General features: G+C 40.3%; 1 protein-coding gene and 2 pseudogenes across 1 annotated transcript; all 3 read right to left on the bottom strand.

Annotated features, from left to right (window-relative positions):
- Positions 1–534: 534 nt before the first annotated feature.
- On the bottom strand, positions 535–1,920 carry LOC115663929 (dynamin-related protein 4C-like; annotated as a pseudogene).
- Positions 1,921–3,935: 2,015 nt separating this feature from the next.
- Positions 3,936–11,603, bottom strand: LOC115666472 (U3 small nucleolar RNA-associated protein 21 homolog). Its single transcript, XM_056304070.1, has 7 exons — positions 11,414–11,603; positions 7,427–7,648; positions 5,683–5,739; positions 5,139–5,329; positions 4,658–4,919; positions 4,277–4,493; positions 3,936–4,172 (listed from the first exon to the last, which is right to left on the bottom strand). Exons 2-7 carry the CDS (start codon positions 7,607–7,609, stop codon positions 3,997–3,999), a joined length of 1,086 nt encoding a protein of 361 aa, XP_056160045.1. The 5' UTR covers positions 7,610–7,648; positions 11,414–11,603; the 3' UTR covers positions 3,936–3,996.
- Positions 11,604–13,267: 1,664 nt separating this feature from the next.
- On the bottom strand, positions 13,268–15,511 carry LOC115665018 (dynamin-related protein 4C-like; annotated as a pseudogene).
- Between the last annotated feature and the right edge of the window lie 2,384 nt (positions 15,512–17,895).

The raw sequence follows: 17,895 nt of genomic DNA, 5'->3' as shown, positions 1-17,895 counted from the left end.
GTGGTGGTCGATCAAGATCTCTCTATATTGTCCAGATAAATTTGGCTTCCGGGCTGGCCTTACTCATTTCAGTACCGGGCCAAGCACGATCCGTGGAGGAGAGGAGAGGGGCCGGCGTGGCTTAGTATGAGGTGAGGACCATGATAGAGCTGACCACCACTATGATAGTAGGGGTCGATTAGATCGACCAACGCGGAAAAGGCAGGTGTTGTGATCACTTCAAACATTCAATAAACAAATCATTTGCAATAGTGCTAGTCTTTTGTTTGATGATGACTCGAAGTCCATTTACGTGCGTTTTGTCTCGTGAAAAATCAGCAGTTTACAAAAGATTTTCCGACCTTTAATCCTTTATATCGCTAAGAAAAATGAGGTTACAAAAAATGTTTTAATAAGTCAATGAAATATTTCCTCACGACTTTCCGATCAGCTAATCGTAACATACGTCTAATTTTGTTGCACTAGAGTTTATTTTAGTCATAACACAACAAATTCGACCTTACAAATTTTGATCAAGTGATGTCCGACCATCAATTAAAAGCTGATTACTAGAACAGCAACATTAACACGCTCATAAGAGAAACACATCATCATAGGAAAAGCTTAATTAAGGGCCAGTAGAAGAACAGACTAACTAATCCCTGTAGTCACCATCAGTAGCAATCCGGTCCATGATATTGGCCACCACTTCCGCGGACTCCCTCAACAGCTTGATGCTCCTGCTCAGCTTCTCGCGCTTGGCCGCCGCCAACGGCTCTTCCTCCAGCATCCTCTCGATGCTGTCGCTGCCATTGGGCCCGATCAGCTCGCCCACAATCTCCTTCTCCATATCCTTGCTCACCGAGTTGTGCACGCTGAACGGCAGGTGCAGTGCCATCGAGTCCACGAACCTCCTCAGCACGATCTTCCAGTACGCGGTCATCCTCATCTTCAGATCGAACGTCTCCTGAACCAGCTGCTGGTGATTCCTCAGATGGCGCACGTCGACCTGCCCGATCCCCTCGAGGACCATGTTGGTGGACAGATACTTGGTGTTGATCACCGGTATGAACTGGTTCTGCTGGGTCATCAGCTTGTTCCACTCCAACTGGTACTCAGGGTTGCAAGTGTAGTCAGTGAGCTTCTTGTCCAATACTGCAGCTGAGGATAATTCTCCGAGTGTCGCATCAACTCCCGAATTACAACCCCCGCCTCCTCCCCCCCAATGTAGTCCCAAGCACGAACCCCAAAACTCGGTGGCTGGCTCGATACTGCCTTCAACTTCCGCTGCAAAGGGGTGAGAAAGGCGGTGCGAGCGAGGAAGTTTGGGAGTCCGATCCCTTTGGCCTCTTCCAAGAACTCCAGTTCCTCTGACAAGAAGTTAGTCCGAGGGTCGCTCTCAGGGCAGTTTTGGAGCTCATCGTAGTATTGGTTCAACATCTCCACCGGCCTGGCCGTGCAGTGCATGTTCTTCTCGTCTGGGTCGTCGAACTCGCCTCTCAGCAGGACTTTCCTCAGCGACTCCTTTGCCGACCCCATGATCTGCATGAAGACCGTCACGGCCTCTGCGACTGAGGACAGATTCTTGGGCATCCTATTGAGCTTGGCGACGCTCGCGTTCAGCTTGTCATTGATCCTCTTGACGATATCTGGCAAACACTTGGCCATAATGGTGGCTTGAATCTGCATCAGCTTTTGTGCCAAGACAAGCACACCAACGATGGACTCGTCAATTTTGCACAGCTGAGGGTGCATCTCAAACAGCCTCGCCTCTTCGAGCCTCGCTTCTTCGTAAGACTCGTCACCAATCCTGTTCCTCACACACCCATAACCAAGCCCTATATTGACGTCATCGGCGGTCACCTTCTCGAGCAAGCCCTCCGGAGCTTTATCAGCCTTTGGTACAACAGCCAGAGTCCTTTTGCCGGTCTTGTCCACCATATGAAACATAAAAGTAAGGGATATGTGCACTAGAAGTACTAAAACTTATTACGAAAAAGTAATTGAGTCATAAAATTTGCAAAAAGTGCAATCGAACCCTAAAACTTGTTCATTAGTTCAATCGAGTTCTAAAGTTAACACAGTCTAATTTATTAACCGAAAATGCTAACGAGGTGCTGACATGTCTTATTTTATTAATTTTCTTGAGACAGATGATGCGGCATCCAACAAGCGTCACGTCAGAAAAAATTAAAAAATATAAATTAAATTAGAAAAAAGCTATAAAAAAAAAAAGACCCACAACCAGCAGTTGTGGCGATGGCCAAGTCCTCGTCGGTGGCCATTGCCACAGCCGCCAGGAAGGGCCAGTGGAGGTTGCCTAGGCCTTCCCGAAACTTAGTGACCTTCACCGACCCCCGATCTAGGGGAGGGCGCGACCCACGCCCCAGATCTGAAGCCCTCACCTGGGGCCGGTGAGGGTCGCTGGGCTTCGAGAAGGCCCAGGCAACCCCCGCCGGCCCTTCCCGGTGGCTGTGGTGGCGGCCACAAATGAGGGCTTGCCACCGCTCCAGCTACTGGTCGTGGGTCTTTTTTTTATAGCTTCTTTCTAATTTAATTTATATTTTTTTAAATTTTTTTTGACGCGATGCTTGTTCAACGCCACATTATCGCTACGTGTCTCAAGAAAAATAATAAAATAAAATATATTAGCATTTTCTATTAGTAAATTAGACGATGAGGATGGCTTGGGCTTAGATGGTGGCTAGTGGCAAGCAGCAGGAGGACGTGACAGACACGGACGACCCCAAAATCAAGCCTAGCTAGATTTATTCAAAACCAGGCAGCGGCAACGACAAGCCCCTCCAATGGCGGTATTGACTATTGGCGAATAGAGATGTAATAACGCACAAATAATGCAAGCAAAAACGATACTATATACACGCAGGCTCGCGTGAATTTGATCCTGGAGCTCCAATGGTTGAGTCGCCTGGCTGCAGCATTGTTGTTTATTTTGCTCCACTATCAAATGGGCCAAGCAAGTGAGGAACAACGCAATTCCATCCCAGATGGTAACACAACCTAACCATCGCTGTTAGAGGGTCAGATCAGTACGCACTTGATTTTCTAACCAGTCTGGTCCTCAGTGTGAAATTCAGTGTGATTCGCACGTTATCACGAATGCTAATAAGGTGAATAATTGAACCAGATCACCAGCCAGTTCCTAGTTCGAACCAGTTGAACTGGCTAGTCTAGTCCGATTTAAAACCCATGCGTCTTAGACCAAATCGCATGACTCCTGACCGTTTGACATATGCATATGATCAACTAGCATAACACAAACACAATAAAGAAGGCGTAAGAAAAGGCTTCCTTTTAAAAATCTCTGAAAGAAGTGTCACAGAATGATTGCTCAGTTACAGAAGGAGCGAATTTATAGCTCCAATAGGAACCCATCCAACATATTAAATTTCCGGACTCACGCCTCAGTGTAGATCCAACTACTTTTTCCATCTGTATCATCTTCCCCTTGCTATAACGTACATAAATATAACTCCAGATTAAAAATCATAACTATGTAAAAAGAATACATTATCAAGTTTCCTGTATAAAAAATGGCCTAATATCAAAACAAGAAGAGGGAATAAACAGGTGATATGTTTAGTACCTAAAACTGTGAGTTGCTGAGAAAAGCAAGCATGCAAAAGGACCTTTGCCTTATTCTGCAACACTGACTGGCGCCTTATTGTCTCCCCATGTATCTGGCAGAACAGAATAAGAGATGTCAAAAGTCACATTACCAACTTTAGTGAAGCAATTATGTTTTTTTTTCTAAAAATCAATAGTATACTATCGACTGATAGTCAAATCTGTATCTTCTCATTAATAATAGGCACCGGAATAAGCCAAAAGGTATTGGCAGTCCTTCCTAATATTGCCATCATAATCAGTGATTCATTCACCACATTCCTGTAACGGAGATCTATACTTCAAACATGACATGTTGAAAAGATCAATAACTTCAAAAACAACCTGACTAGAGCTTGTACAAATTCAAAATTACTCCGGCATGATATTTCATGTATAAAGTAATCCATAAGTAATTCGATTGAAAGCAACTCGTCTCTTGTCAACATCTTGTAGATCATCATCATCAGCGCTATCGTCATAGCCATCTATTAGCTGAAGCATCCGAAGTTCCAAATCCAAAGTTGAGGGAGATAACCCTTTGATGTAGGCGGTAAAAGGCGAAACTGAAAAATGTCAAATCCAGAAATGTAGAATTAGCATGATTGTCTCAGATGATACTTTCAGCACGGGTGTAAATGCTGAGATTTCCACGAGAACTGTCACTCACAGTTTTTGGCCTCTGAACAAGACTGAAGCAGTTGCAGAAACTGCGATGACGGCACTTCAGGTGTTATCTTAGATTTGTCTTCATCAGCTTTCATGTCTCCCTTATCAGACGTCTCACTTGGCTTAAATAGTATTTCTCCTGAAAGAGATGGAATAGAGGGCAAAACGAAAGGAGCTTTCTCAGGTTTCTTGGGTGGCTCAATGGGCTTATTGCGAACCTATAAAATAAGAAAAGATGAGTGAAGATAGTCACCAACAGGTCCCCAATATGATTATAGGACAATCTTACAGAGACAAAAAAAAGCAGTGGAGAGGTAAATGAAACAAATCTTTCACAGAGAAGGTTGTGACTGATAAAAAAAAAGGACATGAGAGAGGAGACCTTTATAATGTCTAGATTAATCAAGCTCTGCCACTGGCTCTTCGGCAATAGCGAGAGGGTAACTAGATCCGGAATTTGCTCAAGCAAAGGATGGAAGGAAGGGACATCTTTAGACTCTGAATGCCTAATGGTAGGCTCATTAGATTCTTCAACTTGAGAACCTTCCACTGATGATACTGATGGCAGTTTAACAGTCACAACTTCTTTGCCACTTGCATACAAATTGATGTCAGAACCACCAGAAAACATTGATTGGTTAACCCTGGTCAATCAAAGTTCGTCTCTCATCAGTTTGTCTACATACAAAAGAATACAAAATCACCTTAATATAATTAATCTCTAGAAACCATGTTCTTAAGGCTTCATTATTCCTTATGTGTGTCTTGACCAATCCCAAATAGATACTTGAACCAATGTGACTCCAAACAATGAATGCGATTATATGACTAATTGAAAAATTAGAGATGCACTAACAACTTACCAGAGATAGACCCCATTTTGATCAACATGTGTTATGGCTAAAATATCCATATTTGGTGACAGAGATAACACCGTGATGGAGACATCGACATATACTGCATCTACTTGTCTAGCTAAAATAATATCCCAAATCCTTAGACTGCCATCCATACTGGAAGACAAGCCATTTCCCATCCGCGCTAAAGCACAAATCTGTAATTCAATCTGTATGACCTTCAAACTTTCGGACCATTCTTAGGTCGACAACATCAAAAAGATGAATAACAAAATCATCTGCGACCGTAGCCAAAAGACCTGCAAGATTTATCAAGATAAAGTAGACAATTACAGTTACAAGAATAACAGAAGTTCTTTCTTTTCACTATAAATATAGTTTAAACTTATGCTAGTGTATACATAAAAACACATGCATGTATATAGTGTGAGTATGTGAGCATACACGAAAAAGACATTGCACCCACAGTGAAAGAAGAGCGGGGAGGGGAGGGGATGGGGCAGTGCTCAGACAATTAATCACCATTCAGACGATGGTAAGAAATTTTTACCAAAGAAGAACCAATTCCCCAACTAGATTTCAATTCACGTCCCATGATATCCCAGACCTGCACCACAAATAACTCCAGGAATCAGACTTACATCTTATCGAAGCTAATCTCAGAAAGATCTCTAGCACGTCAACAACAACTAAGCCTTATCCACTATTGGGGTGGGCCATAAGCATCCTTTTTAAGTATTAAAGGAATATTTGAAGCATTTTTTTAAAGTATAACTATAACTATAACACCTTTCTAACTATGGACAAAAAAGAGGGTAAGAGCATCAAGAAACCTGAAAATAAGATTTCCCCCGTTTTTTACCATTGACAAAGGTTGATCAATGAAAAGGTTTTCTCAATCGACTAAACAACATACTTCAATTCCAATTGAAACATGTTTTTAGAAGTGATGCAAGAGCACAGGATAAAAACAAGTTACAATTTATCAGATTCAGCAAGTTTACTTTTACAGTCCTCTTGTATTTTTACGTGAGTTTTGAAATCCTAGTACTATCGGCTCCACTTTTCCAGGCAGGACTCTCATGTATAATGGGTTTTTCATATTGTAGTTGAATACAATCCATCATTTAAAATGTTATTCCTTCTTTCCCTTAGCCTTGAATTCCAGAAGAAAGTCTTTCCAACGGTTTTTAAGTTCTTTCTGTTTGCTCATTCACTTTCGGCAACTATTTTTCTTGTTAGGGTTGTCGCTGCATCAAGAAATCATTTTCCCTAGCTAGCATGAGTTTCTGCTCCATTATACCCACGGTAATTAGCCACATGACCACGACCACGACCACGACCACCATCTCCAGTTGCTGCCACCAATCTCCAAATAGGGTGGCCAACTACCATCTTGAAATGCTATCCAAAAAATAAGTTGTATATACCAACTTCAATACATGTCTTGAAATTATTTTCAATTTAATGAAGAAGTTTCCTAATTTAAACTTTTTTCCACTGGAGTTTGCATGAAACAAGCACACTCCACGAATATATAATAGGCATCAATGAAGACTCGAGCATGAAACCTAGTTATGATTCGTTTTAATTAGCATGGAAGGCATGTGAAAAGAAAGCATATATTAGCTGGAGTTGCTAGACCAGCGACATAAAAACTCAACATAACCACCATCGTTATATTTTATTAACAGACAATTATATTCAGAGACTATAGCAAATATAACCTTGCTGTCCAGTCATGTGTGCATGCATGTCAGAAGATATTCACTTCCTACATGCACGCAGGTAGATCTTCACTTACTAAAGGATCAGGAGAAAGGTAGAGAAGCCAAATCATATGCATCAAATTAAAACATAGCTTGCACGTTTTACATAAGCTATGACAAGGAAACTTAAACTAGACAATTTGCCAAAGAATTAACAGCTCCATGGACAAGTAGTAAGGCTTTTTGTTCTGATCAAGATTCTAACGTAGAAAATCATTTTAGAGTTTCAGAGGAAATGACAGTGTTGCATCTCTCTCTTGTTTAAGTGTAAACCAACAAACCCTAAACAAAATCCAATGAGCAGTAAAGTCCGTTTTGAAAAGGGAAAACTAAGATTTGCAACAAGAAGCACTTGCATATATGTCAGGATCAAGTTGGTAAATCAAAGATGTCACATATAACAGGCTGGACTTGTTTCGTGTGAAACGCAAACAAGAAACAAACATTTAAAGATTTAGTAATTGAAGCAAAATATGTTTGGACGTAATTACAGACCTTAATGTCCCCAGCATAACCATCACCTACCATGAGAGTATTAGTGGAATCACAAGCCACTCCAACGACTTCACCATCAACGACTTTAGCGGTGAAGGCCTGAGTGGCATCCACAATGACAAAGGCGGCTGTTTCTCGGCGTGATGCAGCTCGGACCATTTCCCAGGGGTCGATTCCGGCGGTGATGAATGATGATATGTAATTGGAGAGCATTTGATGTAAATCGACTTTGTTTTCTGGTATGGCCTATTCCTGCAAAAGGAATGATGACACCACGAAGATAGACTAATGGTATTAGACCCACGAAGGGTCCTGTGTAAAGCAAGTGTACATCAAGTACGGCATGTTGCGACAATGAATGACAAAAGAAAAATGACATAAATGATCCCTGAACTTTAACTTAACTTGCAATGTCATCCTTAAACTTTTAATTGTTTCAACGTGATCCCTGAATTTTTAAATATTTTCATATAGTCTATTGATCCTATTGAACATTTATCAATAAATGAGGGATCATATTGAAAAAATTAAAAATCTAGGGACGATAATGCGCATTGGGCCACAGTTCATGGACCACATCACACACTTAACCAAAGTTCAAAGACCATTTGTGTTACTATCCCAATGACAAATGAATATTTCAAAACTCCCCTAACTTCAACAACACCGGATGTTTCGAATCAAAGCGTATGGTAGAGGGAGAGATTGGTATAACTCAATGAAAAGCGCTGTTGCAAAATGAACTATGGTACGACTTATCATGTCCTTGTCACTTGCATAGCCAACATGAGATTTTATCCTTTAAGTTATGGCAAAATGCACCAAATTGCGACATACTAGGACAAGATAAGATGCATGAATGTTTTCAAGAGTTTCGATGTTTTCTATCCATCTACAATACGACGGAGAAAATTGTGACGATAATTGTCTACACGACCATTCTGTGCAGGGATGTATCGGCCTCGTTTTCTGCATAATCATTTTTGCTACAACATTTTTATATAGATAGCTATAGATAGTTCTCACATTATGGTACATAGTTTATACTCTTTGTTGAGGTAATGGCAAGGGCGATCCTTGAACTTTTCTTCAATTTCAATATGGTCCCCAGAAACCCGCTCGATGCAGTCCTTTTATTAAATGTTTCGCCATGTCATGTGCATTTATCTAGCGTCGATTGTCGCATCGGCGCATATAGGCGCAACATAACGATCTGAATTGTCACATCATTTTCCCAAATCGACAAATCTCTTTTTTCCTTTTCTTTTGAGCCAAAATAACGAGAGAGAGAGAGAGAGAGAGAGAGAGAGAGAGAGAGAGAGAGAGAGAGAGAGAGAGAGAGAGAGAGAGAGAGAGAGAGAGAGAGAGAGAGACGTCTATATGAGTCCAATAAAATCTCGAACTACTTATATGAATACTAGGGAATGGATGATTTTTTCCCACTTCGCGGCAGCCGTGGTGGTCGATTGATATCTCTCTAGATTGTCAGAGGTAAATTTGGCTTCTGGGCTAGCCTTACTCATTTCGGTACCGAGCCAAGCACAACCCGTGGTGGAGAGGAGAGGGGCCGGCATGGCTTAGTACGAGGCAAGGACCATGATAGAGTTGACCACCACTATGATAGTCGGAATCGATTAGACCGACCAATGCAGAAAAGACAAGTGTCATGCAACACTGTCACAGTTCCAAAATCACTTCAAACAACCAATAAATGAATCATTTGTAATAGAGCAAGTCTTTTGTTTGAAGATGACTTGGGGTGTGTTTAGTAACTTGCCAAATAATGATTAATTTTATTCTTTTATTCCTAGGAACAAAAAAAGAACAGAAATTCGTTTGGTAAATTTTTTGTTCCCAAATACAAATTTGTTCTCAGAATCAATTTTGGAACAGAATCAATAATGAAAAAAAAGTTGATTCTTCATTATGGGAACAAGAATTACAAATAGAAGAGATTTTTTTTTCTTCTTTCCTGTTCTTCTTCTTTCCTGGCCGGCGACTGGCCAGGATGAGGCCTAGACCCTCGTGGCCTGGGCGAGGGCCGCAGGGTCCAGCCCTTGCCGGATCCGAATCTAGTGGGGGCGTCCCTCGCCTAGGCTGCGAGGGCGACCCTTGCCCTCGCCTGTGGCCGGTGAGGGCTGCGATGGCCTCGCCGACCCTAGCATGTGGTCGGTAGCGGGCCATGGCCAAGAAAGAGAAGAAGAAAAAAAGAAAAGAAAAAAGAAAGAAATATTAAAATATTTAAAAATATTATTAAAAAAAATAAATTTTGTTCTTTTGCCAAACACACATTTGTTCTTTTTCTATTTCAGGAATGAAAATTTTGGATCATTACCAAACGTCTTCAAATGCTTAGAAATTATTTCCAGGAACAGAATAAAAAAAATCATTTATAAGCAAAAATTATTTCCGAGAACAAAATAGTTACCAAACGCACCTTTGAAGTCCATTTACTTTCGTTTTGTCTCGTGAAAAATCAGCAGTTGTCGCGCCGCGCTTTGGCCCACCCGATCACGTTAGGAGTTATTTTCGTTCATTTCTAATGATAATGTGATTTAATAAACGAACGAGGGTCTCCTTGACCATACCTCACAAGACAGCGGGTATTTGTTATTTAATTTTCTATTTAGCCTAAATTTTGCTTTGGAATCGCCACTAGTCTTTATTGATCGACTAGAAACCTAATCGAGGTATGGGAGAACTACTACGATTTCTATGAACTAAAGATTACATGGGTAAGGGGACTTTGTTACGCTAATGATCTCGATATCGAGATCCCTAATGCCCTTTCGGTACCTAAAACGATTCGGAGTGTCTAAATGTGTTACACGAGTTCGTAAGGCCTATCCACTAATTATAACTGTTCTAATAGGGAGAAATCAACCAATTAATAAGAAAATGTATGATCAATTTCAATCAAACAAAGCAATCCTAAAATGGTCTCTAAAAATGAAAATCAATCAAAACATCCAAACCCTAGTGGAGCCCTAAAGGCTTGTTCATTCAAAGGATTGTGTAGTTTTTTAGAATTTTAAGGTTTTTTAGGGGTGAAGACCTGTTTTGGAGGTTAAACCCCTTTTAATCCCTAAACTCAAGAGTCTTCAAAAATACCACTTGGGTACCTAAAAACAATTAAATTTCATTCAAAGTGGGTGGCCACAGGTATTCTAAGCTATTATATGAATTTTTGAAATTTTTTATTTTGAAAAAAGCTTGTTGAAATTTTTTATCCTCCCAAAATCAGTTTCTTTTTATTTTCTGAAAATTTTTATGCATTTTTTCGAAATTTTCAAATTTCTTTCAAATTTTTATGATTTTTCTAGATTTTCTGAGAATTTTCGAATTTTTTTGAATTTTTATGGATTTTCTGAAATTTTTATGATTTTTATGAATTTCAGAATTTTTCTAAAATTCCCCTAATTTTATGAATTTTCTGGATTTTCTAATTTTTTTTTACAAATTTTCCGAATTTTCTAATTTTTTTTAGAATTTTCTAAATTTTCTAATTTTTTTTAGAATTTTCTATTATTTTATTATTATGTTTTATTCCAGGTCAAACCGGACCGAGCCGGTTCAGGCTAGTCAGATCAAGTCGGGCCGGTTTAGCCGGCATCGATCAGCTCTCCGGCGGGAACAGTGCCAAAAAGGCGCCGTTTCCCCTCTTCTTCTTTGTGGCATTTCCTTAAACAAGTGGTGGGCATTGGAACCTATACTATCTTATCCTCACCGCCACTTTAGCAGCCGCTTCGATGACTTTCTGACCATATGCCAACTACCCTAATCGGTCCTAAACATTCTCCAAATGATCCTCTACTCATCCATACCTGTTATATTGCCATTGAATCTCCCTAAGCTATTGATTCACAAGCTCAAACTTCACTACTTAACATGGAAATCATTCCTTAAAAACTAAGCTAATCTAACATATTTAGCATTAAGATTAACAAACAAAACATCCTAACAATTTCTAGCGAATCATAACATGCATTTACGCTTAAATGGACAAGATAGACTGACTTGGTATGGCCAATGGCCATGGAAATACACTCCGGTAAGGGTTGATTGCTCCGGCGATGGAGTTTTTATGGTCCAACTCAATGCAAATGCCAAACCGTCGATCCAAAATGCATAAATCGAACCAAAAATGGATTAGGAACATAAAGGGGAAACCAATAAGCATCATTGAAATGAGCAAATCCAAAAACCATACACGAATAAGCTCGGGAAGTCAATTTTGGCATTTTATCAAACAATTAATGTATGACTGTGAAGCATATTGACCTTCGTAGTTGGGGAGCAAAACTCAGTTTTCGAATTGGACAGTGGCTATGGGATGGTCCATTGACACTTCTTCTTCGAGTTGGTACTCTCCACTTCGATGGGAAAGTCGTCGATTGGTTGATCGGGTCTCGTTTTCAGGACTTCCCAGTAAGCTGGTTTGCTTGTACGGGGAAGGGGAGGTCACGGCCAATGACCGATTTGCCGGCACTCCTCCGGTTAAGGCGGCGCCGGACACTCGGTTGGGGACCTCTAACCCTATCCCTCTTGCTTTCTCTCTCTAGTTTTCTCTATTCTCTCTCTCTCTCTCTCTCTGGCATTCGGTCGAGCAGGTTCTGTGTGTGATAACTGGTTTTCCCGCCTCTTTTCTTCTCCTCCCCAAGGCAATTCTCATTTCTAACCGACTCGCCGATTGGTTAGAATGGATAAGGATAGACATTCTCCATCTGTCCATTTCATTTTTCACATGCCAGAATGGGTAGTTTTAGGTCGGTGAAGGGGCAGGGATGAACTGATTTTTTTTCCTCTTCATTTACCATGTGTTCCTAGCTGGATGAGGAAGAAGGCCAATCCGGGTCGAGTCAGGTCGGATCCGACCAACCCAGCAAACCCGAGTTGGTCTATTTTTACAAATTGGACCCCATTTTGTCCCAAATTTTCAATTTTAATCCAAAATTTCGAATCCTTGACACATTTTGCCTCAAAATATGAAATCAATTTGAATTTTCATCCTCATTAAACCTAAAAATTATAATTTTGCATTCAGTTTAATTGGGGTTTTATTCAATTAAAGGTCCAAATGATCCAATTATGCTGTTCCAAGGCCAAAATTGAATTTCCCATGATCAATTACTCCTAGAGAAGGTATGGGCTTTGATCAAAAATTTCAAATTGAAAGAAATCCCCAATTTGGGTCTTAAAATCCCTAATTTTCAATTAATTTTGGGATTTTTCAATTCCTTTGCCAAATTGTGAAATTAGACAGACCAATATGAAATTCAAGGTCCCAGAATCAATTGTTGTGAAGACACCATAGCCCTAAAATGACTAAAATGACTTAATTGGGTTTTTGGCACAATTAGAATACGAAATTACCCAATTTTGGGAAAAACATATCCCCAATTGAGATTTTATAAAATTGAAACAGTAGAGCTGAAATTGGAATTAAAAGAAGACTAATGGCTATTTTTGGGACATTTTTATACTTTATTTGGTATTTCTCTTGATTTTTTTCTCATTTTAGCCAAAAGAAATTAAGGAAAAATTCAAGAAAAATCTAAAAATATTATTTTTTGTTTAGTAATAGGTTCCTAAGCATGGCCAAGGTTTCTAATCCTACTTTGGTGATTTTTAAGTAAATTTTAAAAAAAATAGATCAAAAATTAGGTGCCAACAGTAGTTTACAAAAGATTTTCAAACCTTTCATCCGTTTATATCGCTAAGAAAAATGAGGTTACAAAAAATACTTTCATAAGTCAATGAAATATTTCCTCACAACTTTTTGATTAGCTAATCATGACATACATCTAATTTTGTTGTACCGGAGTTTATTTCGACCTCACAAATTTTGATCAAGCGATGTCCAAGCATCAATTAAAAGCTGATTACTAGAACAGCAACATTAACACACTCATAAGAGAAACACATCATCACGGGACAAGCTTAATTAAGGGCCAGTAGAAGAACAGACTAACTAAACCCTGTAGTCACCATCAGTAGCAATCCGGTCCATGATCTTGGCCACCACCTCCGCAGACTCCCTCAACAGCTTGATGCTCCTGCTCAGCTTCTTGCGCTTGGCCGCTGCCGACGGCGCTTCCTCCAGCATCCTCTCGATGCCACCGCTGCCATTGGGCCCGATCAGCTCGCCCACAATCTCCTTCTCCGTATCCCTGTTCACCAAGTTGTGAACGCAGAACGGCAGGTGCAGTGCCATCGAGTCCACGAACCTCCTCAGCACGATCTTCCAGTACGCGGTCATCCTCATCTTCAGATCGAACGCCTCCTGAACCAGCTGCTTGTGATTCCTCAGATGGCGCACGTCGACCTGCCCGATCCCCTCGAGGACCATGTTGGTGGACAGATAATCGTCGTTGATCACCTGCATAAAGTGGTACTGCTGGGTCATCAGCTTGCTCCACTCCAACTGGTACTCAGGGTTGCAAGTGTAGTCAGTGAGCTTCTCCATTTCAACAATCTCCATCATCCTATTCGTCGTCTTCTCCCTCATCTTGTTGATCAGATTGGACGCTGCTCTTTTCGTCCGATACTGCAGTTGAGGATAATTCTCCGAGTGTCGCATCAACTCCCGAATAACAACCTCCTCAATGTAGCCCCAAGCACGAACCCCGAAACTCAGTGGCTTGCTCGATACCGCCTTCACCTTCCGCTGCAAAAGGGTGAGAAAGGCAGTGTGAGCAAGGAAGTTCGGGAGCCCGATCCTTCTGGCCTCCTCCAAGACATCCAGTTCCTCCAACAAGAAGTCAGTCCGTGGGTCGTTCTCGGGGCAGTTTTGGAGAGCATCTCCACCAGCCTGGCCGTGCAGTGCATGTTCTTGTCGTCTGGGTACTCGTCGAACTCGCCTTTCAGCAGGACTTTCCTCAGCGACCCCTTCGCCGACCCCATCATCTGCATGAAGGTCGCCACGGCCTCTGCGACTGAGGACAGATTCTTGGGCATTCTATTAAGCTCAGCGACGTTAGCGTTCAGCTTGTCATTGATCTTCTTTACGATATCTGGCAAACACTTGGCCATAATGGTGGCTTGAATCTGCATCAGCTTTTGTGCCAAGACAGGCACACCAACGATGGACTTGTGAATTTTGCACAGCAGAGGATGCGTGTCAAACAGCTTCGCCTCTTCGATCCTCGCTTCTTCGTAGGACTCGTCTCCAATCCTGTTCCTCACACACACATAACCGAGCCCTATATTGACATCATCCGCCGTCACTTTCTCGAGCAAGCCCTCCGGAGCTTTGTCAGCCTTTGTGACGACGGCCAGAGTCCTCTTGCCAGTCTTGTCCACCATCTGAAACATAAAAACAGATTATTGTATCGACTCATTTGCTAGAGTTGTATGAATCATTCGAGTTTTTAATTGATATGGGCGACGAATGTGGCTAGAGTATACTTACTTGTGACATCCTTATGGACTCGCAAGTGGAAAAGTCGACGGTCGCGGACACGACATTGAGGATGATGGTCTCCTCAGGCTTTATGTACTCCATGATCATCGCCGAGATCTGCTCGTAGATGTTCTCGGGCTGGCCGTGCACGGGCACTCTCGTGATTCCAGGCAAGTCGACCATGGTCAAGTCCGGGACGCCATCTTTCTTGACGACCAGAGTCAGCGGGGCATTCGATATGCCCTTGCCGGAGCCAGCGATCTCGACTGTCGCGGTGACTATGGCGTCAGAGATGTCATCCTCGTCATCGAGATCCATCGTCTTGCCGTTGAACTCGAGGTGGAGCTTAGGGATTTCATCTTGACGCCGGTCTCGGAGGCGCATGATAAGGGGGACGCGCGTGCAGATGCCCTGCCCCCGCGGCAGGCTGATGCCAGCGAGAGACTCGAGGACGCTCGACTTGCCGGAGGACTGGTCGCCGACAACGACAATGGTGGGGAGTTGGATGCCCTCCTGCATGACCTGGAGGTTTCGGAGCTTGTCGACCGCATCAAGCAGAGGGCGGATCCTGTCGTTGTAGGAGGCGGCGATCGGCGGCGCCTTGAGGATGGAAAGGGGTTTGGGTTGGGCTTCACGGCGGGCAATAGTCAGGTCAAAATCCAGATCCATTGTTTGCAGCCTCTCGAAATTTTCTTGTTCTATGGTTGAGTTTGATCGGTGAAGGAAATGACGAGAAGTCTGGGTCACATTTTATAGGGGTGAATTACCTAAAAAACCCCAAACTTTAGATCAAATCCCGAATCTATCCCAAACTTTTTTTTATCTCAGAAAAAATCTCAAACTTTAGGTCCAGTCTTTGTTGATGTAATTTGTTATCAACGTGGAAGTGCCACATCAAGTTAAAATTGGATCACTAGGATATATGTTTTAAAATAAATTGAATTTTGGTGATTTTTTTAACACAAAACACGATTCGCGACAGATTTGAGATTGAATTTAAAATTTGAGGTTTTTTCTGAAATAAAAGAAATTTCGGGGCAGATTTGGGACTGAACATAAAGTTTGGAGTTTTTTCTGAGATAAAAAAAATTCAAAACAGATTTGAGATTCGACCTAAAGTTGAGGATTTTTAAGGGAATTTGGCCCATTTTATAGGGCAGAGACCTTCTACGAGATGTTACTTCTGTCAAGATTTTTTTTTGGATGAGAAAAAGTATTTTATAAAACTTAATGTGGGACCCATGCACCAATGGACAAAATTTTGTTGTCCCAAAGTCCTGCACCAAGCATAAAGTAATTCTTTGTACTTTTGCAACAAAAGTAAACCTATCAAAATTTAAAATATTATTTAAAGTTTGAAAAATATGGGAAACTTATACGTAAATCAACATATCAAATTTATATATAAAAGTTTCGGGTGTCATGGAAAAAGAAAAAGTTAAAGTGCATCTATTACAAGATTTGGATATAAGTTAAATGTAAAAAGTTACTGTCTATGTAGACACATCTTCCTATTTTTGATAAGGATAACATCATTATTCGGCATACACGTAAGTAGTTTTAGAAAAATCTCACATTGATTATTTGATGTGGTGTAATACAAATAATATCTTCATTAGCACGTGAGCCATTGCCTTAAATTTCGTTATCGAAGGTGAATCTAATTGAGTGTGGTGATATGATTTCTTTTCAATGCAATTAATCTTTTTCTTATTGGCACGATGTGACGTGATGCAGAAATCATAATCACCAGTGACTAAGGCAATTCAATTGAGTGATGGAGTCGTGTGTAAACAGAAAAAGTGTGCAATTAGGTACTGTTTGATAACATTTCTATTTCTCTGTTTATCTGTTCTTTTGTTTCCTCGAACAAAAAAAGAACAGAAATCTATTTGTGTATGTCAATTAATTTTTCTATCTCTCGAAAGATCAGTGGCTAGGGAATATATTTGAAAGAAAAATAAGAAGTAAATTAAAATATACTTTTTTGTTCCTGGAAACAAAAAGAGAAACAATGTCATTTTAGATAAAAAATTTCATAAACCCGAAACCATAAAACCCAAATCCTAAACCACAAACCTAAAACCCCCAATCCCAGACCTAAAACCCTCAAACTCAAAACCCTAAAATCCAAATCCCAAAGCCCAAAACCCTAAACCTTAAAATCCTAAATTGCAATTTCCTTGACCACCATCCGGTATTTGCTTTGTCTATAAAAAGTAATTTTCCTTATAATTGTACTAAGGTCATCAAATTCTATATCATAATATATTCTTATTCTATTTATAGTCCAAATTTATCCAAACATGAATTGTTGAGTCTCCACTGATATTTTTATAATTAAATGAAAAAATTGGGAATAGAAATTTTTAGAGTCGTACCAAACGCATTTATGTTCTTTTTTCTATTTCGATAATAGAAATTTTGTGCAATTATCAAACACGTTCTTCTGCTTAGAAACTCGTCAAGAGAATAGAAATAGAAAAAATAATTTCTGAACAGAAATAACAATTTCTTAACAAAAATTGTTCCCGAGAACAGAAATGTTACCATATGTATCCTAATTGTCTAGCCATTTCCGACAAGACCTCTCTTTCTATTCTAATTCTAACTCTTATTAATGCGAATTTATGCAAATTTCTGTTATGCAAAATTCATTAGGATGTATTTTGTTTCAATCTTGTGATCCGTATTATCTAATATAATACAATATTAGCATAGATCTCTCGACAATCGGTTATTGTCGAAAAAATGATTTCATCCACTCTTTTAGATGCAAAAGAAGAGAAAAAGTTAATAACTAGTGCTTATATGGTGAGTTTCGATTTTATTCTCATTATTTCGTTAGCTTTATCGCTGCTATTGTTATCGAAGTTTTTCAGCGTTATCTTTCAATACTTTTTTTTATGAGATAATGATATAAGTAAGTACTCGCGTAATGAGTTTTCAAGTCAATTACAAGTAAAGAAAGAAATAATGAATGAAAGAAAAAAGAAAATGGAAAAGGCAATGCAGAAGAGGAATCATGCTATGAAAGATGGTTCAATTTCCACAATATTCTCCTTCCATTTGAAGGCCCCGAAGATAATCAATTTGA

Source organism: Syzygium oleosum, unplaced genomic scaffold (assembly GCF_021117445.2).
Source record: "Syzygium oleosum isolate NSW1041296 unplaced genomic scaffold, Sole_v2.1 Sole_v2.30, whole genome shotgun sequence".
In the NCBI taxonomy this organism is placed as follows: Eukaryota; Viridiplantae; Streptophyta; class Magnoliopsida; order Myrtales; family Myrtaceae; genus Syzygium; species Syzygium oleosum.
The sequence above is the reverse complement of the archived record's forward strand: the minus strand, read 5'-3'. Positions and strand labels throughout refer to the sequence as shown.

Excerpts from the sequence above, each read along its gene's own strand:
- LOC115666472 (XM_056304070.1), bottom strand. The coding sequence starts at position 7,609 with ATGCTCTCCAATTACATATCATCATTCATCACCGCCGGAATCGACCCC. Across the intron at positions 5,330-5,682 it reads GGGGAATTGGTTCTTCTTTG|ATTTGTGCTTTAGCGCGGAT; the intron begins GTAAAAATTTCT and ends ATTGAATTACAG. Across the intron at positions 4,920-5,138 it reads CAAAATGGGGTCTATCTCTG|GGTTAACCAATCAATGTTTT; the intron begins GTAAGTTGTTAG and ends TTGATTGACCAG.